Below are 25,339 nucleotides of genomic sequence, written 5' to 3' on the forward strand. Positions count from 1 at the left end.
CAGACACAAAAGAGAAGATGATCAGAGAAGAACATAGAGGGTCCAATGATCAGAGAGAACCAAAACCTGCTTAGAAAAGCACCAAGCAGGACCCACTATTGCTGGATTCCCCAATCAGAGGGAAACAGGACTTAGCCAATAACCTTGAAACTATCTTTCTGAAGTTCAGTGCTCTGCATGACTTATCACAATCTACTAAAGTTAATACGGAAAATTTACAAAGTGAAATGGGTGGTCTCAGACAAGATGTGAGGACCTTTGCTAACCGTGTGGAAGAAGCAGAATCCAGAATCAGTACTATTGAAGATAAATAAAACTCTCTCATGAAGAACTCTGATATTGTGTAATGCAAAGTACTCTTGTTAGAAAAAGAAATCTCAACATTAGAAGACATAAATAGAAGGGGGAATATGAGAATCTTTGGGCTCCCATAAAATGCAGAGAACAATGAAAAGTCTTGTACTGCCTTCCTTGAATCATAGCTTCCACATGTGCTGGATATATTATTTGACCGTACCTTCAAGATCGAAAAAGCTCATAGGATTCCAACGTACACCAAAGCTATATCACCCAATCGTCCTAGAGCCCTTATCTTCTGGATACTTCAATACCAACATACAGAAATGATTTTGCAATGTATTAAACAAATCAAAACTATTATCTGTAATGGTAATAAATTGGGAATCTCTCGAGATTATGCCAAGCCTACAGTTGAACAGAGAAAAGAAATGTCTTGAATTATGCCCTGAACTCAGGTCCTTGAATATCACTTTTTCCTTTGCAGGTCCAGCCAAGATGAAGATTGTCTTTGAAAGTAATCCACAGTTCTTTGACGAGCCCAAGGACTTAGAGCCATTCTTGAGACAATGATCTGATTCTCAGATGAAACATTAACTTGTATACACATCAGCTCTATACGAGAAGATGCCTTCTTGTATCATCCAACCGCAGTCTAAGGATAATATCTTTTATATGAGTGCTCTTTATGTAAAGGTTATCCAGGAAATTTACATCTCCTAAGGATCAGTCCTCAATCTGTACAATGTTTCTTTAGCATGCATTGACTACTAGCCTGCATAACTAAGTGATGATACTTACTATACATACATATAGCTTTAAACGTAATAGTTAGAACTGATAAGTCAAATGCCTGACATGTCTCAATTTTGGATGACTGCTGGTGTCTACTTGTCTTAACTCGTCTAAACAGCTATAACATTTTGACAGAACTTTCCAATTATTAAGACATTATTTATTTGAAGAATTATTTAGAAGTTTTTTGCCTTCTAATTACTCTTATAACAATGCTGTGTTAGTCCATAACTTTTGCTTGTTATCAACCGTTTCTGCACTGATGAAGTTCCTCTTAAAAAATGTTCTGCTCTTGTTCAGACCTTGAGTATGGCTCCACCCTTTCCACTGGGGCCTACATGGTTCCCTTTCCGGCTATAGGGGTGGGGGGAGGGATGGGTGGGTCGGAGGCTACAGGGAAGGGTGGTTCAGGGTTCCTTTGGGTATTATGGTTACTCCTGTTCAAAGTTGGCACAATACTGTTTATGGTAACAAGGAAAGCAACCTTTGATTTACAGGGATTTTATATTGCTGTGCTTGCCTTTCTCTGGAACCTTCTTCTTTCTCTTTGCTTTTCTGCTTCCCTACCCTCTGTCTATCTTATGTTTTTGCCTCACCTTTAGAGGAGTTGTCATGCTGTTTAACATAGTGACCAGAAATATAATTATCCTATGATGGCTCAAACATCACCCAAAATTATTTCTCTATACACCAAAGGTCTCAACTATCCAAATGAAGAGAAAGGCCATTGTCATTGTCTTCTTCAGGAGACAAGAGCTGGGGTCACAGAATCGCGCAGTATGCAATACTCATTGGTTTCTTATTGTATGTGTTCGCCAGCTACTAAGAAAAAGAAAAGGGTGTTTTCTCTGGTTGTAAAAAATGCTAAATGTTCAATTGACATGTCTACCCATGACAAAGAGGGCAGATGGTACTCTCTAAACTCACAAAAAACGTTTTATCATTTTTTATACTCAATACCTACACTCCCACTGCTGACGACCCATCTTTTTGGTCCTAACTCAACCAAAAGTTACAGGAACATCCTCCAGAGAGTAAAGTTACTTTAGGGGGTAACTTCAACCTTCCTTTTGACACCAAATTGGATAGACTCTCACAATTCCCATATAGAATAACCTGTTTCATACTCAACTTCACAAATTGACAGAAGACAATGACTTAAATGACGCAGATATTGCACAACCCGAATGGTAGTGATTTTATCTTTTCTTTGCAAACTCATAATACCTTATCTAGAATAGACTATTTTATCATGAGCAAAAACCTAATCTATTCATCTGCAGAGCCAACTATCGAACCCATTCTCATATTGGATCACACCTGCATTACAATAACTCTAAAACTAGCTTCACAGCAAGATAAACCCGGATCATGGAGAATGAATGATGAGGTGCTACTGGACACTGAGTCAAAAAAACGCATTGCTCAATCCTTAACTAATTTTTTCACACAGAGCGTCACTTCAGAGTTGGAGGTGGAAACAATATGGGATGACATGAAAGCCACTGTTAGGGGAGACATGATTGCCATATTGTCAAAAAAAACAGCTTAATGTGAAACAAAACCTAGAGAAACAAATAGACACTATAGAAAAAAATAGTATTGCCACTCTTGATCCTCCAGTAACAATAAAAATAAAACATCTTAAATATGAATACAAAAAAATCCTAAGGAATAGGTCACATGTTTATTGCAAAAAACCTAAAAGCTAATAATATTCTACAATATAATTAAGCGGGAGACTGCTTTCATTAATACTTAAAGACACAAAGAATTATCAATATTGCAGCTATTAGGGACCAAATCAACAGCTTACAAATAGATCCAGACAAAATAATCAAAGTATTCCAAAATTCTATTCAGACTTATATAACCCCTCTGAAAAAAATGGTACCTCCATCTTAGAAGTATGCAAGAAATTCCTGGATCCTGTTGAACTTCCTGCTCTATCAGATAGTGACTTGGAAGCCCTTAATAATCCGATCTCACAAGAGGAAATTCTTACAGCTATCAAATCCCTTAAACCCAAAAAATCCCTGGCGCAGACGGATTTCCAGCCTTCTTCTATCAAAACTTTCGACATATTTCAGTACCTTGCCTTCTGAGCCTTTTTAACTATTATGATAGGAAAGGTCAACTCTGGGGCTCTAGCTCATGTCCTAGTAATCTGAAAGGAGGCAAGGACCCACTGAAGAAGAATTTCCACCCCATCTCCGTATCTCCTACTGATTATAAAATGTATACTAAGATCTTAGCTCTAAGATTGGAAAAGGCCCTTCCATCTCTTATTTATACATTAGAAACTGTTTTTTTTAAGGGGCGCTTAGCAGCAGATAATATCAGGACCTTTTGTCATCTAATCAAAAAAGCTACACACATATCTTCTCCCTCTATGGCCATTGCCTTAGATGCGGAGAAGGCCTTTGATAAAGTCTCATTGGCTTTACTGAGATCAACCCTCAAATATTTTCACCTAGTCCCTCACTTTATTCGTATGGCTATGGCAATATATCAAAAACCCCTAGCACATATTAAAATTAATGGTTGGCTGTCAGATAGGTTTACCTTATCTCAAGGTATCCGACAAGGATGCCCACTATTCCCATCCTTTTTTTACTCTCAGTTGAACCATTTCTACACTCCATTAGGAATAATGACATAACCCAAGGTATCCCGTTCAAGAGTGGACCACAAAAACTGGCAGCATATGCCTACAGTGAACTGATCTTTTCCACGGATGCAGAACAAGTTATTCTGCAAATGCTCAAGGTTATAGCATCTTTTGCGAATGTTTCAGGTTATGCTCTGAATAAAGAAAAGATGGAAATGTTCCCTTTAAATGTACTCTGTCTTGCACATTTAGCATCCACGTTTAACTTAAAATGGCAACTGCACAAACTAAAATATTTGGGGACTGATGTTTGCCGGCACAATTGCAGAGATCAGAACCCACACTGAATCTATACTAATAGCCGAAGCCAAGAAATTAACGTAAGCATGGTCACCAAAATACATTACATGGTGGGGGTGGATTGAATATGTTAAAATGTTACTTGCACCACAAATTAATTTCTTCCTCCACAGGTTTCCAGCTAGCCTCACTATCTCCTTTCACAACTCCCTTATTACTATATTATCAACCTTCATATAAAGGATAAAAGAGAAAGGATTTCTCTCTGCAAACTTCAACTCGGCAATGCTCTGGGCATCTAAATTTTCCTAATTTAACAAATTACCAAACAGCCTTTTTTAGCAAGACAAACCATTTGGTGGCTCCACCCATTATCTATAGTTCTCCCCGGAGTTTGTATCCTTTTGGTTTAATAAAAACATTAAACTAGACTCTACCCTCACTTTCTGGAGGCAATGGTCATCTGCGGGAATCTTTTATGTCAAAGATATTATCCAACCCGGACACCCGATCCCTTTTGCTATGCTAGCTGAAAAATTAATCTCGATCCTATTGATTTCTATCATTTTCTAACATTAAAAGTGGCACTAAGGGTTATTACAAAGATACATAAGGCTAATTGTTTGAGCTTCCTTCAAAAACTTATTGCAAAAACCCACATGGCATCTGCAACATATAAGATACAACAGAAGGTTTCCAAACCTGAAACCGACACAATACATAGAACTTGGAATGAGTCTTGTTCTAAACACAATATGGATTGTATCCCCCCACCCCCTGTAAGTGGAAAAATATATGGAGAGCTATGCTAAGATATAAAATACTCCATTTGTTGTTGCAATGTAAAATCTGTGCATTTTACCCTCCGATGTTTCCTGGCACTGCAATCAACCTCTAGGAGACCTTGATCACCTGTGATTCTATTGCACACACATTCGCTCTTTCTGGAAAGACATTGAAAACACACTATTTTTAATATTAACCTTAACTCACACTCTCGTGTCTTTAGGCGTATTTTGCATGAGAGGAAACAATCCAGTTAACTCTTTATCTCCATGAGATGGGTCGCTTGTTGACCTTCTACTGACCATAGGAATTAAAATTATACTCTCCAACCGGAAACACTACAACAACATGTGGTATCACACATGGTGGGCTTGGGTTTGTTTTATTAGAAGTGCTGATAACAGACTACATAATACCACATTTAACAACAAATCCTCTCGCCTATTTTGGTCCATACTGGATATATACCTCCAAAAAGTCAACTCTCCCTAGTCATACAACTGATTGGAATAATGTGGCATGAATGATTATATGCCTCCGTAGCTCCGTTCCGTCTTTCCACTCTCTTTTTCGTCTCTCTCTTTTCCTCCCTCTTTTCTCCTTCTTCTCCTCTCTCAGCAATAAACAAGAATTTGGACAATTATCAAAATATTACAGTTCCCTCTAAATGATTGGCCTGTTCAGGTGTATATTGTATGACTACATTGTAAAGCACTGTATTGTACCTTTATGTACTCCTTCGGGTATAAAAATAAAAGGAAATTTATAATCACCCACAAATGTGTGGGTATTGAATTTTCCGACCCCTTGCCAATCCCAAATGGTCAGGCATTTTAGTCCTGTTAAGACCAAGGGTCAATCCCTTTTCCACAATGGGAAAGTGAACGTGGCAGCCGCTGGAATAGTTAAAAGTAGAAGGCAAATATTTTCAAGAATTTGGAAATATACACGTGCTGAGCATGCAAAAAATGAATTCATTGGATTTTGTTTCAGATTTTATGCTTGGAAATCTGCCACTGACTCAAGTTTGAGAGTTACCTGGAAAACATTTATTTTCAAACAAAATAATACCAAGCATCTGAGGTGCTACCCTACTCGATTCAAATGTAAGTCTGCATTTCTGATCAAACATTACATGAAGATGCTATTTCAAATACATGTATGTGGGAATGTAATCAGCCGCGTTCACACCTCACCTGGCAAGCATCGATTCTGCAATCAGTGTAACCGGCACAGAACATATTGTCGGTGATTTCACTTCCGTACACTTCAGGGCTGCTGCATTTATTATCAGGCAGGATTGGGACGATTGCCTCTTGCAAGTGGTTAGCGTATTCCTGTGTCTCTAAAATAAAATAGAAAAAAAGCTGATTACACAAGACACAGAGAAATACAAAGTGCTGTTCTGGCTGAAATAAAGACGTGATACTTTCAGTTTCACGATAGAGAGGGAATACGGCTAATTGAATTGTATGTGAGAAACCACAGGATTCCGATTTCAGCAATCACAGTGCCTAGCCAAATTATGTCTTGGCCAGTGGAGCTAGACATTGGGGCGCAGTAGGTGTTTGATTTATCAGGTCCAGCGCTGCTGAACGGCAAAGTAAGGCCTCTGCCTTAGGGCGCCATCTAGTGGTGATAAAAATGTCTGAAAAGACACTTTCCCATTGTTTACGTTGTATAAGGAGCTCTCCGGCAGGCAACGTATACCTATGTTATCTGGAACACTGAAAATCACCCCGTCATTCTTGGCAGCATATATAGATGACCTTTTGAGAGTTCAGAAACAGATTGGTCATCAGTGAGGTATTCAGGAGAGTGTCTCCTTTCATAATTTGGTGTGCTCAAAGAATGTCAAAGGTCGTTGCTAAGCATTATCCTCCCCATTACCAGTCCCACATCTAGAACTAGGATCACACCCGCATTAATTAGCATGACCTAATAAACTATGCCCTGGAGCCATGCACCACAGAGCAATTCCAGCACGGTCAAGTTTGAGTTCACGCCAATGACCCATAGAGGGCCTCATAACTTAATGGACACTTGTGACTAGTGCCACACCACTACGGCAGCAGCCTTCACAGACTACTAGTTAACCAGATGACCAAATTACTCAACAGCAAAGTAACGTGGGGAAAAGTCCCTAGCTCACTCAAGCACCCCTTTATCGTGTTCCTCCTCAAAAAGCCATATCTAGACCGGACACATCCTAACTATAGTCCTACTGAAGGTCTTCCGTGGATCTCTAAACAACTCGAGAAAATTATCACAGACCTAATCCAACAACACATTGAGTCTCTGGACATCCTCAAGAGTCACAAATCCGGATTCAGGAGCGAACACAGGACAGAAATAGCACCCCTGAACGTGTGGGGCGAGCTACTCAAATTAGCGGATGTGCAGGCACTCGGCATGGTGATCCTATCACCGCTGTCAGCCAATTTGAGAGTGTAGACCACAACATTCTACTGCAACAGCATCCAAACAGGGGTAACATGTCAAGGCAAGCAACTACACGATTTAACTAATTCCTTGAAGAGCTCACACAAATCATGAAGAATGCAAAATCTCATCTCCGCACACAAGGCTCCTGGTTTTCTATCCCTCCTCACCATCATATATATAATGCCCTTAAGTAGCTGCTCTGCACCTTCAGTATCCCCTTCCATTCCTACAACAATGAAACACAATTGCACCTCAGAGTCTCCTTCATTCTCAAGAAAGTCCTCCTCAAAAGTATTGTAGTATGGACAGAGTGCAACAGCCTCAAACTAAATGGTGTGAAGCACGAATCGTGGCCCTACACCCTGTATACCTCCTGAAAAAAAGCTGTCACCATGTGTCCCCCTCCTGCATACTTTGTAGGGTGTATCCCAATCTAAACAAAAGTAGGAAACATAGGAATGCTACGGGGTGCTCATCTCAATATGAATTCACAAGTAGGACCAGTGGTCAGAGCGTTCAGCAGCCAAATTAAAGTCCCCCTTAACACCGTTCCATTTTTAGCAGGCCATGTTTAACTCAAGAATTAACGACGACTCTCGTAATTTTGTTGCTGCATGAGGGGGTTTTGAGCCCGTAGGCCAACACTCCATCTTCACAAAAGGGACCTACTGTCCCACACGACACCACGCTGCAACCGCGCCAATGCTTGGAGAGGGGAGGGGCTGCCCAGTCATTAGAGTTATAAAGAGCCGCACCCGTGCCCACTGCGCGGGACACTCATAACTTTGCTCCCGCAAGAGGAGGTGTTGAGCCCCTAGCCTGTTTCTGCATCTTCACAAAGGGACTTCCTGTCCCACAGGCCCCCGGCTGCAACTGTACCAACGTTTGGAGTGGGACGAGGCTGCCCAGTCATTAGCGCTATAAAGCGCCACACCTGTGCCTGCTGTGCGACACGTGCGCGGACCAAGGACTTACCCGTCCACGTCTGTAAGAGCCCAGAAGAGGCTGGGCTGGGCCACCCACCCCCTTGGCTTTATTCTTTAAGTTTCTGTGCAACTTTTACTTTTTTCTCGGAGTATCATTCTATCTGGTTGAACATCTGTATGCCACCTGTATGATGCCCTGGTTTTAAGGTATCTTCTTGGTCTATATTTTGGTCTGTACGCTTTATGATTCTCCAGGGCAATTACAATGGCAAAGCAAAAGCAAGGCCTGACCCTGGAAGGTACTGCAGCCAAATAAATTGGCACGCTGGATGGCTACATCGAAAAGGTGGTGGGCACTCTTGAGCAGGAAATCCTTTTAGCTCAGAGGCATCTCTCGTCAGCTTTGATGCAATCCGACGCAGATGCACAATCTAATCTTTTGGGGTGGGCCTGCAAGCTCATAAATCAAGACTCCAATTTGGACCCTCACTTCCAAGGGGCAAAGAGATGTCCAACTATTGACACTTAAGGCAAAGAAGCAAAAAGGCCCTGTTAAAAAAAAAAACTGTAAACACTTGTAAGAACTCCAATGCCACCATTACGATGGATTTGACTAACCCTTGTGATCCTGTTGTGTAGCTATTTTAGCTATAGTTTCATACATGTTATTTTAGCAAACTAGGCCTGTCGCTGTGCACTTTAACTTAGATATATTTTATTCAGCTTTGTTTTTATTATTTAACAATAGCCACATTTGCGGTCTTGTTTTATTTTCCCTATCTAGCTGTTCTTCGCCTAGGCCAGCACTGCGTTCTTAAACAAGACATTGCTTTCACTCTGTGCTTTTCTCAAGGCTGCAGTAAGATAGGTTTCCGGCAAAACTGGTACGCTTTGTCTCTAATTTCACAGAAACATAACACTCTTATGTGGGGATCCTTTCTTGGAACATCAGCTGTTTTATTATAAAAACACTACTTTGACCCATGTACATTGGAGGGAGATTCGAGACAGATGACCACAACTGTATACTGATTGCTGAGTGCTTCGCTGCAGCAGCTTATGTAGCCTATAGGCCTCTTGCTCAGGTATGAGGGATGATGTCTTCCCAGGGGAACCTGAAAGGCGGAATTAGAGCTTAACATGCTGTGCTCCAACATAGTCTAGGTAGGAACTATTCTTAAGAACTGTACTGACAACATGGTAGCGTTATTTTTGTGTTTTACTCTCCTTGTCACAATTTTAATCATGCTTCATCGTCTTAGCTATTGCAATACATGCTTTATTATCTAAGATGCAGTTACTTCAATAAAACGTTATTGAACTATACTCCACTTCTGATTGTCCTTGCATATGTGAGACTAATGTAACTGAGAGAAACGGATGAGATCTGAGTGACCACGATTTCCCTGAGGAGTCAATTGTGTCATGCGCTCAGTTGCCCAATCATCCCTGCTCTAGGGTGGAGATGAGGCACTGCTAGCTAGCCAGAACAAAACCCGGATTAGGCCGACAGGTGTCACCTGTAGTGGGTTCAGACTCAGTCCCCCACAGTACAAGCGATTCTGCTGCCCGAATCCATTGGTCTCATTAGGAGCATGAGTACCTACATGACAGGGCGCCGCCAACATTTGGTCAGGCACTAATTTTCAGGTCTTCCTGAGAATCTCTGTCTCACTACATGCAAAGACACCTCAGTACTATACACGGAGATGTCCGTGGTATTGAGGATTTTACTCCTCAGCTAAGTAGGGAGTACCTAACTAACTCTGTAGGTTGTTCAAGCTTGAACTCTAAAAGTATAATTCCCATTTGATGTGCTTATCTCTGAACAAAATTAACTATTCATCATGGCGAACCCGCAACAGGTAGCAACTGCAGCCAATATGCGAGCACCCCTTATTGTACATTTATTGGCACATGGCCTAACGGCCCACAGGGGTCCAGTTACATTTGTTGTTGAGGCTCATCTAGCCGAAAGAGCAGAAACTTTCTATTCTTGGGTCAAATTTCCAGTAGCTGATGAGAACACAAATATATTTAATCACTATTACACCTGCAAACATACCTGCGCAATATAGAGCATATGTATATCTAGAAATACCTCTATTTTATCAAGAACATGATAATTGGCTTGATGGCACCTACCCCATACAATTCTACACGTTAGGTTAAGTCCTCTAAGTAATGAAAGTCCTACCTGGTCTTTATTGGCCACATATACACCTACCCTGCAGCAGCAACCTTGACCGTAGCTGAAGTCCGTCACTTATATACTGACCTTACAACAATATACAGACGATTAGTACAGTTTGTAAAGCAAACATTAAATACAAACCCAGCACATGCTGCCTAGGTGCAACCACATGCAGTAACGCCAGGTATTAATCCTACGACTGTACATTCGATCATGGATAAAGTACCCACCAAACGAAAAGAGATTCCGTTTTGGTTAGCTCAAACAATAAATGCACTGGAAGCAGTATTTCCCCATACAGGACCTCAGGATAATCATAGAATATTAACTATGTGCTTGCCATTTGGGCTCGTTCCCACAGTAAATAACTGCAATACATGGGGCACGGTATTTGCAATGCTCTATACTACCGCACACAGTACACCGACACTTGCCAATTTACCGGAAGTATCGAAACAAATTCAAGATGAATATGGGGCTGCTACGGCCTTGAAGTTGGGGATGCAACTTATGGGCAATTTTGCCACTGTATCTTCCATTCTACTGGGTAATCTTAAAGGGGAATCAGTTGCACTAGCAGTGTGCATGAGGCTCTGGGACGTTCCACAGGATTAAGAACATGAGCTGCCAAAGATTATCGCGGAGACCTACTCTAGTATTGGTCGAGATAGTCTGGGGGCCAGACCCACAAAACCACAGTTTCAGGGTAAATCTAATAAAAATTCTTCCAAGCAAGGTCTTGATGGTTCTAAAAAAGTCTAGGATAAAAAACAACAAACACCTAAAAAAGAAAGGGGGGAATCTCAGCATAGGGAGACTCCACAGATTAGATATAACCTCAGAAATAGAGATAATATAAAACGCCTGATAGATAGCAATATACTGATACACGCCAATCTCGCTCCTTTCAGGACTCACCTGAAAAACGCAGTGAGAAGTGAGCCGTCAGAGCGAAGAACTGAGTACATGAATCTGAGACAGGAATCACAACGCTCTACAGAGGTTTCTGCAAAAAAAGAAGAGAAACTTCCCCAACAAATACCCCAACTCAAAAAGAAGGAAATGGCAGCAGTTGCGATTCGTCATGCCACTCAAGAAGAGGGCTCTGTTGAAGAACATGACGTGGGCACTAGCTCTGCTAGACAGCGCAGCAGAGGTCACAAAAGTTCACCGGAATCTTCAAGAGCATCTGGAGCTGACAGCAACTGATGACTTCTTACAAGTTGAAACTGTGGACACGCGTGTCTCCACGCCTTACCGGGTGTACAAAGTAATGTTACAGTTAGAAGGAGACATTGAACACGTAATCGACGCAATCTTTTGGGACCGCGTCGTAAATATATATGATATTCTACTGGCCAAAAAGGATTGGCCACCAGAATTTGTCCGTACTTTGCCATATGGGGAAGATGTTTTCAAACCTTTTTTCTTGGCCCTTGTTTCCGATGAGCTTGCTGAATCCTACGCCATCGATTGGGCATTGGCGCAGACACCCGCATTATATCGCAACCACATAGGGTGGGATGAAGATTCCCCCTATCATGTAATACCAATAAAAAATGAACCCCAACCTCAACACCAATATCCAATAAAACATGATGCTACAGCACCCGTGAGGGAAAGACTCACACAACTGGAGTACCAGGGCATAATCAAACCCTGTGTCTCACCAATGAATAATCGTTTATTCCATGTAGCTAAACCAGACCATTCATACAGAATAGTCTTAGATTACAGACACTTAAACAGTCATACACGCACATATGCTATACAAAACTCTCATACCGTGGCACTTATGAACAACATAGTGCGCAAAAAATACAAAACAACACTGGGCATTTCAAATGGTTTCTTCTGCCAAAATATAGCGCCTGAGAATAGAGACCTAACAAGTTTCAGTGCACTAGGCTCCCAGAAAAAAGTCTGTCGTTTACCACAGGGGTGTAAGAACAGTCAAGGACTGTTCGCAGCTTGTGTGACTTCAATATTGCACGACATTGACCCTGAGGCATTGTCCTATGTAGATGAGATCTATCTCACAGATGATGAATGACTGCAACCTCTAAGATGGGTAGCCGCATTATTGTAGGATTTGCTGACTTCAGCTATAAATTCAACTTAAAAAAAACAAAAATAGCCTTCCTTAGTGTCCTGTTTTTGGGATACGAGCTATCAAGTGAAGGAAAGAGCCTACCGCCACAATTCTTGAAAAAATGCACACAGATACAACCTCCAAATACCATTAAAAAAAACTCCAATACCTGTTGGGTTTCCTAAATTTTGGTAGAACTTACATTCCAGATTATGCATCACGCATAAAGCCCTTATACAACTTAATACGTCCTGACTTTTCCAGTAAACTTTGGACAGTTAAACACACACGCATTCTCAGAGCTTTGCAAACAGACATGATTGCAGCACAACATCTACACACAAGGGACAATTAAAAACATCTGGTCATCAGAGTAACTGCTGGTGCAATTGGTTTCACCTATGTAACTTTCAATGAGGGTGAGACGGTCCCGATTGCATACAAATCACATTTGTATTCAGCAGCAGAACAGCACTTTTCCCCCACCGAGAAATGTCTCACTGCTGTTCAGATGGCCGTCATTAAAGAAAGACCACTGGCCCAGGGGAAACGCATTATCGTATCTCCAATTCCAGCCCTTGAGGCTGTTACCAAAGCCAGCGTTCCAAACTCTAAAGCATTACATCCACGTTGAATCCAATGGGCAACGTCTCTGTTAGCTAATGATGTTGACTATATTTTTGACCAAAGTTACAAACTCAAGAATTTTTGCAATATGAACTAGAATACCCAGTTCTGGCAAACGCATTGCCTATTGAACAATATCAAAGAGTCATGCACACCGATGACTCAGCACAACCTGCAATAGGCACAAAGCATCAATACTCAGCTGCTTGTGCAGTCGTAAGTGGCTACATGGAGGGTAATAAGTTTTATCCACAACATACCTTCATGCAAACCCTAGGGGATTGCACTGCACAACTAGCAGAGCTAAAGTCTCGGGTGATGGCACTGGAACATACGGATCCCGAACAGCTAATGCTGATTGTCTGTGATTCGTACTATTGTGTCCAGTCCTTCAATGAATATCTGCATTACTGGTGCCAGAATGGATTCAGCGATTCCAAAGGTAACATCATCAAACACAGACTTCTGTGGGGGAAAGTAGCAGATCTGAAGGAAATGCTACCAAATGCCCATGTTGTACGTACACTTGATCACCAGCGCGTTGGAATATATGTTGCTGGGAATATACTGGCAGATGAAGCAGCCAAATCAGCAGCAGCTATGGCTTCTGTTGCTGCAGTAACTAATTCTAGAACGAAACCGGACGATGACATATTGGCTGCCGTGAAAGCCATGGCTGAAGGCTCGCCCTTATCAAAAGCATTTTCTGCTAAATATTCCTACCGCATGGGAGGGTTTCTAGACGCAGAAGTAAAAAAAACAGGCGTGGGAGTTCGAGTGATTCCCAATAAAGACCTAAGACCAGAGTTGATTAAAGCAGCGCTTGATGGAGTCGCTTCCACCCATGCTGGTGTGGCGGCTACAATATCATTATTGCAAGCGCGTTATTGGTGGCCAGGTCTATACAAACAGACCAAGCAGTATGTCCTTTGTTGTGATATCTGGCAACAAATAAAGGGGTCTACCGTCAAACGCCCACCGCAGACACCCCTCCTAATTTCAAACAAGCCATTGCAATATGTGTACTTGGACCACTGTGGTCCCCTAACACCGGACAGTGCATACAAATACATTTCAGTCGCTGTTAACTCCTGCTCCAGATTTCTATGGGTGTGGCCACAAATGCTTGGCTGAGGCTCAGACTGCTATTAAAGATTTGCAAGTCTTTCTCAGCACATATGCAGTTGCGGCTTTCCACTCGGACCAGGGCCCTGCTTTCGCCTCAAGGGCATTCAGGGACGCCATGGCTTCATTAGGGGTCTAACTCCATTACTCGTCTCCATTTCATCCCGAGGGAAATAGTGTAGTGGAGTGACGAAACTGAGATTTAAAGCAATCCTTAACAGCCAGAGTATTAGGTACAGGTCGTAGTTGGCTTAATCACCTGTACGGAGTCCAGAAAGCACTTAATAATCTGCCTAGAAGGTCCCTGGGGAATCGTACTTCATACGAGTGCCTCTTTGGAACTCAAATGTATATCCCAGATCTTGATGGTCCTGGTGTGGAGGGGGCAGAAACACCTTTTGACATAAATGAACATGCTACTGTCTTGCAGGAATTACAACAGTTCCATTTCGACAACTCTTCGATCAGTGCTGCCTCTGTAGGAATTAAGGATGTACCAATAACATCTACCGGCTGGATTCCAAATGTTGGGGATCTAGTACATAAAAAAGTTGATGTGAAAAAGGAGTTTGGTCCTTCTTATCGTGCACCGGTCCCAGTCCTGTGAATAAACGGTACAAGAACTGTCATTCTACCACCGTTGCCCGGTGCTAGAGAAAATTGCTTTGTCTCTATCGACAATGTGAAGTTACATCATGTGGCCGATCCTGCATAGCAGACCAAGAGGATCAACCAGTAGTACCTGAATCCCTCTCACTACTCGTCAAGATGCCCCTCTACAAGTTTTGAGCAACAACGCTGACACCTCTCTGAGCTTGGGGAGGGTGGAAAATGATCTTGCATTAGTTCCACTAGCATCTATTACAACAAACAACACAGAAATTGCTGATCGATTTGATTCAACTTCTACACAGACAGATGGCATAATTTACAGTGAACCACCGTGGGAGATCCCTACCAGTTCTCCTCTTTCAAATACAGCTCCAGTTTTTGCACAAACTGCTGCTGGATACTTTGCCGACATCAATGACACTTTTTTGGACTCATTTGCCTCTTCTACAACTGAACTGCCAAAAACACGTAGGCTGATAAACTGGCTTAAAACAAATTACTTTATTTTCCCATGGAACTATCTGTGACTTTCCTTGACTATATTAGCTTTCCTCCTTTGGACTGGCTTTGTTATTACTTTCTTTCTTTTAATACATGGTCATTACCTTCCTGAAAGATCAACAGTTGAACCAGTGGATGAGGTCTTAAAACCCAATTTTTCTTCTCACAAGGTCCGCAGAGACTTGTCTTTCGTGAACATTTCCAAGCCAATTCCTGATGGGATTGTTTGGGATAAAGTCATATTTGATATATACGGCCCCATGGAGGTCATTCAAATACCATATGTGTTTAAACTTTCTATGAACGATGTAATAATACCCAGAGTTGTTTCTGATGATCGGGATGTGAAAACAGTTGATTCTATGAATTGCAGTATTTTACTGTATTTGAAAGTGAGGATGTTTATCAATCTAAAGAGAATTATGGTGACATGTTTTGCTATAATTATTATGGACACCATTTCATTCACAGAGCAAGTACCCCCAAAACTATTTATAGTTACACACAATGGGAACATTGTACAACTCCACCACAAGGGAGTTCTAAAACATATTCTGAAAAATGTGTATATTTTTCTGAGCACAATGTTAAAAATGCTGAGTCATATTATTTCAAATTGCCATTGATGGAAAATGTATATATATTATTGACAGATATAAAATTCATTTATTTGGATTCCTTTGTTTCCCGGTTAGCTATAGAAGGCTATGAATTCTGGCTGAAGTCTATTGACTTAAAAAGTGTGTGGGGAACAAAAAATTGGCAATTAAGGGGAAAGGAAGTTTTATTCAGAGCATACCTGATACCTGTTCAAATGATATTTTTAAATGAAACTGTACAACAGACAAGCTGTTTAGGCTTAGCAAAGATTAAGGAATTGAATGCGCCCAGTATTCCTTCCCCTGCAAAATTTTACAAGTGGCAAAAATATATAAATGCAGCTGAAGATCAGCTTGATAAATGTGTCCAGAAAGGCACATTTAATGCTTCACTTTCACGTCCTGGTGGGTGGTTAGTGTGGCCAATAGATATCAACGGGTGTCATAAATGTTTCATAAATTCCACAGGGGGGTTTTAGAACAAGTAGGCCAGACCCTCGCTATGTGTCATCGGAACATGTGGCTATAGTAACAACATACAGTGTAGGGAAACTATGCCAGCAATGGTTGAAGAGTTCCTCACTACATGTTGTTAGAGAACACCTCGTTCTCCTGTCTAATAGCACTGACTTACAGGAGTTCCTGTTAGGCCCCACAAAACAACGCAGAAAGTGCTTCTTATATGCAGTCTATAATGAAATTTGGAAGCTTTCTCAACAAGAAGATGCTGCCCTGTTAAGGCAAATAGATCAGGAAAACTTACAGAAGGCATTAGCTGTTGTAGATAATGGGATTAATACCCTGTCCGACCGGATATACACCTTAAACAACATCGTTTTGTCAGCAATAGACATAATAGAAAGTGACATGTCTTCTTTCCACCATGGACAGAGTCAACTAAGATCTATTATGCAGTTAGGTTTGACACTACAAACACTGAAGGCAGGTCGCGTTCCCTAGCAACACGTCAGCGAAAGGGATATATTTTCCAACTTTAATTTAACGCAACAACAACAACTAGTGGGTAAGAAGGAAGCGACATGTCATGTTAAATATTGAAAAATTAGAAAAGTTGCCTTTTACTGTGGCTGAAATACCGTCTGCCGAGTGGTTAATACACGGGGTCATTAATCAGCCTATTTCAACACTTCAATTCACATCCTGCTTAAAACACATTCCATTGGACAGATATGAAAAGCTAGGAGATAATTACATCCATGAGGTGTGGGAGCTACCCTTCTCATACAAATATCTCAGTGGCATGAAAGAGGTCATTCTTAGCGGTAGCGAATGCAAGACTTCTGTCAGCCATTCAATGGTTTGTGAACAGCTGTCCTTGCATTGGGTGTGTAACGCTTGGCTTGTTATCTAAAGGGAGTCCCAGTCCCCTTGATTAGACCTGCCTTCCAGGTGCTCTCGAATGGCAGCTATGTTCTCCTCAATAGTGAAAACTATTGTGGGATGCGAGCCGGAATAGTTTATGTAATTTCGGTCTCTAAGATTGTTACATGCTGCGGGAACGTACTTTTACCTCCTACACGACAGAGGGAAGTAGCAGAGATTTGACCCAATATCGCTACTTCAAATGTGAATTTGGACAAGTTGAGCAGGTTCAAGGCTTTATTGTTTCAAAAACATGTGGCACTTACATCTGCACGCGAGACCTATGCGCTTCAGGTTGCAAGGTCATCAGCAGAGATACAGTCCCTTTTAAGTACTAACTTTCCGAGACACTTTGGTGAGCTCGTGGGACAAATATTTAATGGATCCAGTACTACTGGAATTGCAAATTTCTTTAAGGCTGTTAGTTCTGGTTTCGTTCACACCTTCTCCTCTATATTCGGCTTAATACCTTCAGCTACCCACTCAATATTCTCCAGTATTTTCAGGGGATTTCCGATAACTTTGGCATTTTGCTATTGCTACTTTTTCTGCACAATGGCTGTCCCGTCACAACAAGGAGGACTGAAAGCGCTTCCATCAGCTCAGCTGTGTCGTGAACACATGGTGTAGTACTTTGGAACATCACTCCTGGAGCAATTAGAGTGTGACTGGTCTCTGTCATTCAGACCGGTTTTGCATTGTATGCAAACCGTGTTTCGGTGCCTCTGGTGCTCGTTCGAACATGCACTGAAAGTTTGTCTTTCTACGCAGCACTTGCTTTCATTGTTAGCTGACCTGTTGATGTTCTCACTGCAGGCTCATTACCAGACATGCGCGTTGAGGGTGCGTTTGCAATGGGAAGCTGTTTATGAGTTACGCTTTGTGGATGATGCAGCTCTAAACTCATTGTTGGGCACACCACGGAATGCTGCTGCCTTGGCTGGAGCTCAGGCTTTGGAACACGAATGCTCCTTGGTTTTCCTTGGCGATGAACTTCCTACTTTACCACCAGCCGAAGTGGACGATTTCCTGTCTTCAGTTATCCCCGGTTCAATTGGCAACTTCCAAAATGACTCTGACTTTTGAAATTCGGCTTTTCTTGATGCCACACTTAACATTTTTAAATCGTCCTTCTAATACATGCTCAATTGTCTTCTGACTTGTCATTATTGACATTCTCATATATATGCCTTAGGTTGAATTTTTGTAGCTTTTATACATAACTAGGCTTTGAACCGGCAAGGGGAGTGTGTTGTGTAGCCATCTTAGCTGTAGTTTTATACACGTTATTTTAACAAACTAGGCCTGCCGCTGTGCACTTTAACTTAGATATGTTTTATTCAGCTCCATTTTTATTATTTTAACAATAGCCACATTTGCAGCCTTGTTTTATTTTCCATATCTAGCTGTTCTTCGCTTAGGCCAGCACTCTGTTCTTAAACAAGACATTTCTTTCACTCTGTGCTTTTCTCAAGGCTGCAGTAAGATAGGTTTCTGGCAAAAGTGGTACGCTTGGTTTCTAATGTTCACAGAAACATACACACTCTTACTTGGGGATCCTTTCTTGGAACATCATCTGTTTTATTATAAACACTCTACTTTGACCCATGTACGTTAGAAGGAGATTCTAGCCAGATGACCACAACTGTATGCTGAGTACTTCGCTGCAGCTGCTTATATAGGCTACAGGCCTCTTGCTCAGGTATGAGGGATAATGTCTTCCCAGGGGAACCTGAAGCACAGTATTAGAGCTTAACATGATGTGCTCTAACATAGTCTAAGTAGGAACTATTCTTAAAAACCGTAGTAACAACATGGTAGCTTTATTTTTGTTTTTCACTCTCCTTGTCACAATTTTAATCCTCTCATGCTTCATTGTCCTAGCTATTGCAATACATGCTTTATTATCTAAGATGCAGTTACTTCAATAAAACCTTATTGAACTATACTCTGCCTCTGATTGTCCTTGCATATGTGATACTAATGTAACTGACAGAAACGGATAAGATCTGAGTGACCACGGTTTTCCCTTCGGAGTCAATTACGTCATGCGCTCGGTTGCCCAGTCATCCCAGCTCTAGGGTGGAGATGAGACACTCGTAGCTAGCCGAAACAAAACCCGGATTAGGCCAACAGGTGTCACCTGTAGTGGGTTCAGACTCTGTCCCCCACAGTACAATCGATTCTGCTGCCCAAATCCAGTAGTCTCATTAGGAGAATGAGAACCCACGCGACATTCCCATCCACAAAGAGTTCTTTGAGGGCCTGCTCAGAAAACTGGGCAAAGAAACAGTAGATGTTACTGAATCTAAACTAACGGGGATGCATGATCAACTGGGGTGAGTAGAGGCTAAGCTTGCTGATATTGTCTGTGGTAGGTGCGGCAGCGTGGTGGTTGGTCAAGGGAGGGAAAGCACTGCAAACATTGTTCTGGAGGAGGCATCTAGTCTAGCTCCCACAAGCCAAACTCAAGTATTGTGGACTGGGTGGCCTCTGCAGGATAAGAGGGGTCAACCATGGGCTAGCTTACCAAGTAAGGCCCCCTCCAGCATGTTTTATCTGCTTCTCTTCAGGTGTAAAGCTACTCTAGACTGCAAAGTCACTCTAATTCCTTCTGACAGCCCTCTAATTCAAGCCTTTTTAACTACCTGGCTAACTGGTATGAGCATTGTTATAGTTAACTTCTACAATGGCTACTTTGATTCTGATCACATTGAAAATCTCAAAGTGCTGTTTGATTTTATACTAGGCCTGAAAGAGTTTTTAGCACCCCTGCACCACGATTATAATATCATTCTTGGGGGTGATTTGAATGTTAAATTAGGGTTTATACAGGTAGAGAACAATGATTATGTTTGATAGTTTAACAACTAGGTGTGACAGCCTACCACAAGAGAAGGGGGGCGGGGACAGGCTCTTTACCAACTTATTAAGCTGCATTATCTTGTGAATTTGCCCGAAGTCTATAATCCCTTGTATCAAACCAAAGTAACATTCGAAAGGGGAAGTTCTCCTCTGTGACTGATTATGTTTTTGCAAATCAGGAACTCTGTGCCTGGGTCCGAGAAGCTAAAATAGAGGCAAATATCCACAGTGATCATAACCTCTTGTGCATGGAACTATGTATCCAGAGGAGGAAGGGAGGTGATGATCCTGACTTTGCAATCCCTTGTAACTAAGATCCATGGGCTCCGTCTGGTGTGGAGAAATGTGGACATGGCCTCTATCCTAAAGAATTTATGTTCCAACTATCTTCCCTTGGTACTTGCTTGCCTTCAGACACCCGATTGTCTGCATGCTTGGTCCACCAACTTCAGTGTATTAGGTTCAGCAGTGGTTGACCTACTGACAAAACCTATTAGACAGAGGACTGATGGATCTAAATGGTTCAGTCAGGCATATAGGGAGGCCTCCAATAGCCTGCATGCAGCCCTAAAGGCAGAACCAAGGGATGTGCTAAAGGTGTGCCATTGCAGGCAGGCCTATAAAGGCACAATTAGGGCAAGGCAGAAAGAATTGCAGGATGAGTCATGGGGAGATCTGGTGAAGTCTTTCAGACTGAACGACTTCAGAGCTTTTTGGCATGCTGTAGGTAGCATCGAGACCATGGCGGTTAAATCAATCTGTCATTACCACTATAGGCCAGGAAGCCTGGGTCAAGCACTTCTAAAAGGAATATGGCTCTTCAAGTACTAGTGTGGCCTCCGAGGTCGTTTTCCCCTTTCTAAGGGAGACAATCTCCAAGAGTCCATGTAGGAAGTCCCCTGGTCCTGAAGGGGTGCCAATGGATCTATTTAAAACTGCCTCCAACCACTGGGCCTCCTTATTTTGTAATAGTTTTAATGACTTTCATAAGAGTGGCCTACCACAAAATTGGCGCTCAGCTATCATTGTTTCGGTTTTCAAAAAGGGCTATCCCCAGTTGCCCAAATGTTATCGTTTAATTTAGTTATTGGACATCGCTGTCAAGTTGGTGGGTAGATTAGTCCTGGCCCACCTCCAGGATAGAGTGAGGGCTACCGGCATTCTATCAGAGATACAGTACGTATTCTGAGAGGGGCTAGGCACAGCAGAGCAAGGCTTAAATCTGCACCTAATGGTCAGTAAATACACAGTTGCAAAGCATGGCTTTGTGTGCCTGACTTTCATGGATTTGACCTGCGCCTTCAATAGTGTAGTGAGGTCCAAGCTCTGGGAAATAATAGCTGACCTGGAGATTGATGGTGGTCTGGTCCAATTTTTGAGAGCTCTTCATTATGATCTTTGAACCTCAGTCCAGTTTGGCCCCTTAGGTGAGAGGAAGAGGCCTTTTGGATTGTGTGTGGTGCCTGCCAAAGGTGCGTTTTATCCCCGCTCTTTTATTATATATAAATTGTTTAGGCCACACCCTGTCTGCTAAAGAGTCTGGTGCCCCTTTGATAACTGGGAAAAAAGTCCCCATATTATTACTATTATATACGTATAATGCCGTCTAGAACCCCCAAAGGTCTAAAGGTACTATTTCATGAATCTGTTACCTTCATACGTTTCCTAGGTCTGTCCACTAATTGCTCTAAAACCTTTACATGGCATGTAACTTGGTGCAGGCTAAAATGAGGGACCTCAGTTTACAAATCCACCCCGTGGCACTCACCCAGGACTTCTCATATCTGGGTGTAGTTTTTGATTCTAAGTCGAACTGCGGGCCCTGTATTTCAGCTGTTAGGTGGAAATTTTCAGGTTCTGTTGAGTACATCTTCCGTTTGTCTAGAAGCATTGGGGAAAAACCTGTGTCGCCCTATTGGAGGTGTACAGGAGGAAATGTCTTCCCATTATGATGTATGGTGCAGGCATTCCAAGGCACTCCATGGGGTGCAAAACCGAGTACTGAGGAGACTACTTAGTGTCCCACCCACTTATTACACCTTTATCTTGCACCAGGAGTTAGGAATGGAATGCATGGAGGATTCTATTTTTTTGCCCCTCTGTTGCTGTGGTGCTCAAATTGGACTAATCCTCAGGCTGCCTTCAACAGGGACATTATTCTGGATTGTCTGGCTTGTGACAGAGGGCTAAAAATGTCCTGGTTTCACCATGTGAAGTCTGCTTGAAGATCTAGGGGTTCTGCAGTTCTTCTATAACCCGAAAACCCTGCCTAAGCAAGGCGCGGCCCAGGTTAAATCTTTGTTTAAAACGAATCAACAGTATCTTAGGGCAGCAAAATAATTTTCTAAAACCATGGTTATAGCCTATGAAGCCCTGAAATACACTCCGGAATGGCAGCATATTTAGGGGGGATAGATTCTAAAAGGGAGAGAATTATATTAACACAATTCTGATTGGGTTTTATAAGATGGCAACTGAATTTTCCTTTGGGGTAGTATGATGTGTCTAGCACTGTTATATGCCCATGTGAAGCCTCCCTGCAAAGTCTGCTGAATTTTGTCTTTTTTTGTAAATTTCATCAGGACCTTACTAAATCGTAAGTACTCCTCATAATTAGGAAACAAGACATTCACTCCTCCCTGGCTGCCCTGGAGTACCTCCAACCCCAAGAGTCTCACACGATTGTGTTAATGTCTGCTGCTTTCTAAGGAGTGCTATCAAAAGAAGGAATTTAATAGCATTTTAACTTGTTCTACTAGTTTTAATCCTTTTTTAGTAGCACTGTCTTTTTAACCTCAATGGGTATTTTATGTATTTATTTCATGCACTGTGTAGCGAATACGTTTTTTGTTTGTGCTTGTTTATCCGGGCAAGTGCAGAATTACTATTAGGTACTTACATTTTAGGGTGCTGTTCTTCCCATGTTTTACACGATTTGTTTTCTCTTTTTCAGTGCACTGTAATGTAATGTATTTTGGTGTATTTTTGCTGTGCTTTTATGGTCATTGATGTGGTCGAAATACAGGTTAAAACTAACTATGATAACACTTTCGCACTGGGCTACCAGCCTGCCAAATTAAAAGGCTGAAAAAAGAGCAAAATGCAGAAGAAAGGCTGATTTTGGACTAAAAAATAACCACCAACAGCTGTACTCAGCAGCGTGAGCTTGCACTCAGACAAAGACAGAATCACACTCAAGCTCCTCTTCTTCAAGTATAAGCGAATCAAACGCACATCACCCAAATACCTGCAAGAAAAAAGTTGCCCAATACACCCAACACGCAGCTTACTCTCAGCAGAAGAGCTTCTTCTGGTCACCCCCAAAACCAGATGCAAACACAGGGCTTCTCTGTGATAACCTGCTCAGTGAAATATGTCTCTATCCACCATTGATGTAGTTCAAAACAAAACATGGGCGCTAGAAGCGGCAGCACCCCTAAATTAACCACGCTGGAGTTTAGAAGGTGAATGAGCAATAAAGATACTTTTACATTTTATCTGGTCCTGGAGGTCAATATTGCCGCATATTCTTTAAATAGGGAATTGGTGTTTAATTTTTCTTTCTCAGACTGAAAAGTGAGAAGGTTTTGTAAAGTGAACTATGTGACAGTCCTGCTGAGTGTGAAAGAAAAAGCTGCAGGGTGTTATTTTTTTGTAACACAACCAATCTTGAACTGTACAAATATATGAGCAGCTGCGAAAGCACAAATGAATTACTTTCTTTTGCAATTCTGAGGCTGATGTAAACTAACACTTTGATAGAATCAAAACAAGTAAAGATAATTCACTTAGTGATGCACAGATAATAATTTTTCACTGACATGATCTCCACACATTACCATTTGTGTGCTATATGGTGTTATTTACTAAAACGACATTTCTGGGCAAATTTAGAGGCCATTGCAATGGAAAACGTGCGGTCTGTGCTGCTATCACACCATGCTTTAGCAATATATTTATGACAGTGTGTTTCAAAATGCGCCATTGGCTACAAACGTCACTCTACCACTCTCCTGTTGAATGAGTGTGACTCATTTGCTTCACTTGTTCTTTGTGTGATGCTTAAATCTTTTACTGTGAAAATTATTGCAGCATCATTGGAACATAACTAAAGACACATTTCCTAACCCCATTAAATCATCCACTATGGATGATATGCCTCGCAAATGACTGCTGAACTCAGTCACGGTAAACATAACCATCCAGCCTTGGCACCTGATGGGTAAGTCCTGACTGATGTAACAGCAAACCCATCCGTCTACATGTACGACTTGGCATTTTAACTGGACACCATCAGTGTTAAGAATACTTAACAATCTGGCACCAGATAGGGACGTAAAAAAAAAAAACATAGGAAATAATGTAACAATAGTTACAATATTTATAATAGTAAAAAATATAAATACATGTATTTTCATGTTTAAAACAATCACACACAAAAATCTTTATTGTTTAGTTATAAAATATTTTACTAACTTTTTTAATTTAGAAATTAATGTAAAATTATTTTTATTAAAAAATAATTATATTATGTTTAATTCTACACATCCACCCACCTGTGGTGTCTCCCTACCGCAAAGTATAGAGAAAAGAAGAAAAGTTTATTTAACCCAAAGGAAAAAAAATAACAATACTTTTTGTTAAATATTAAAGTATATTATTTTATATATATAATTTACATGTAGAAAAAATAAAATATGTTACAGCACTATTAACTTAATTTTGAATAAACTTTGATTCATTAAATATATTAAATTAATTGAAAATATTATTCCAAAGTTTGAATTAAAAAATAAATTCCGACTTATTGTAAAAAAACTATTTTTATTATGCATAAATAACTATATAAAAAGTGATGTATAGAAATAATTAAAAGTAATTTAATTATATTTCAATAAAATCAATGTTAGAATCATTGATAAATTAATTTGTTTTTTTTATAAATGCATATTAAATTACATTTTATTTTCAGTTTTTTTTAAATTAAAATATATTGTATATATATATTTATTTATATTTCTATTTTAAATGATTTAGGAAATGATTTATATCTTGGCGGAGAGTGGACTAAATTGCTACAGCAATGAAGTTCCCGCCTCGCCAAAACTATGGTCCACCTGCCAGATTTAAAGTTGGGCAAACCATAGTTTGACAACGGCAGAGACTACTCCATCTCTGCCA

General features: G+C 41.1%; 1 protein-coding gene across 1 annotated transcript in view; it reads right to left on the minus strand.

The window, feature by feature from the left end:
- HGFAC (HGF activator) overlaps positions 1-25,339 on the minus strand; it is a 600,748-nt gene that overhangs the window by 65,571 nt on the left and 509,838 nt on the right. The window contains exon 13 of the mRNA XM_069203474.1: positions 5,986-6,134. Within this exon, the coding sequence (XP_069059575.1) occupies positions 5,986-6,134 (149 nt within the window). The remainder of the gene's footprint in view (positions 1-5,985; positions 6,135-25,339) is intronic.

This window comes from Pleurodeles waltl, chromosome 1_2 (assembly GCF_031143425.1).
Source record: "Pleurodeles waltl isolate 20211129_DDA chromosome 1_2, aPleWal1.hap1.20221129, whole genome shotgun sequence".
In the NCBI taxonomy this organism is placed as follows: Eukaryota; Metazoa; Chordata; class Amphibia; order Caudata; family Salamandridae; genus Pleurodeles; species Pleurodeles waltl.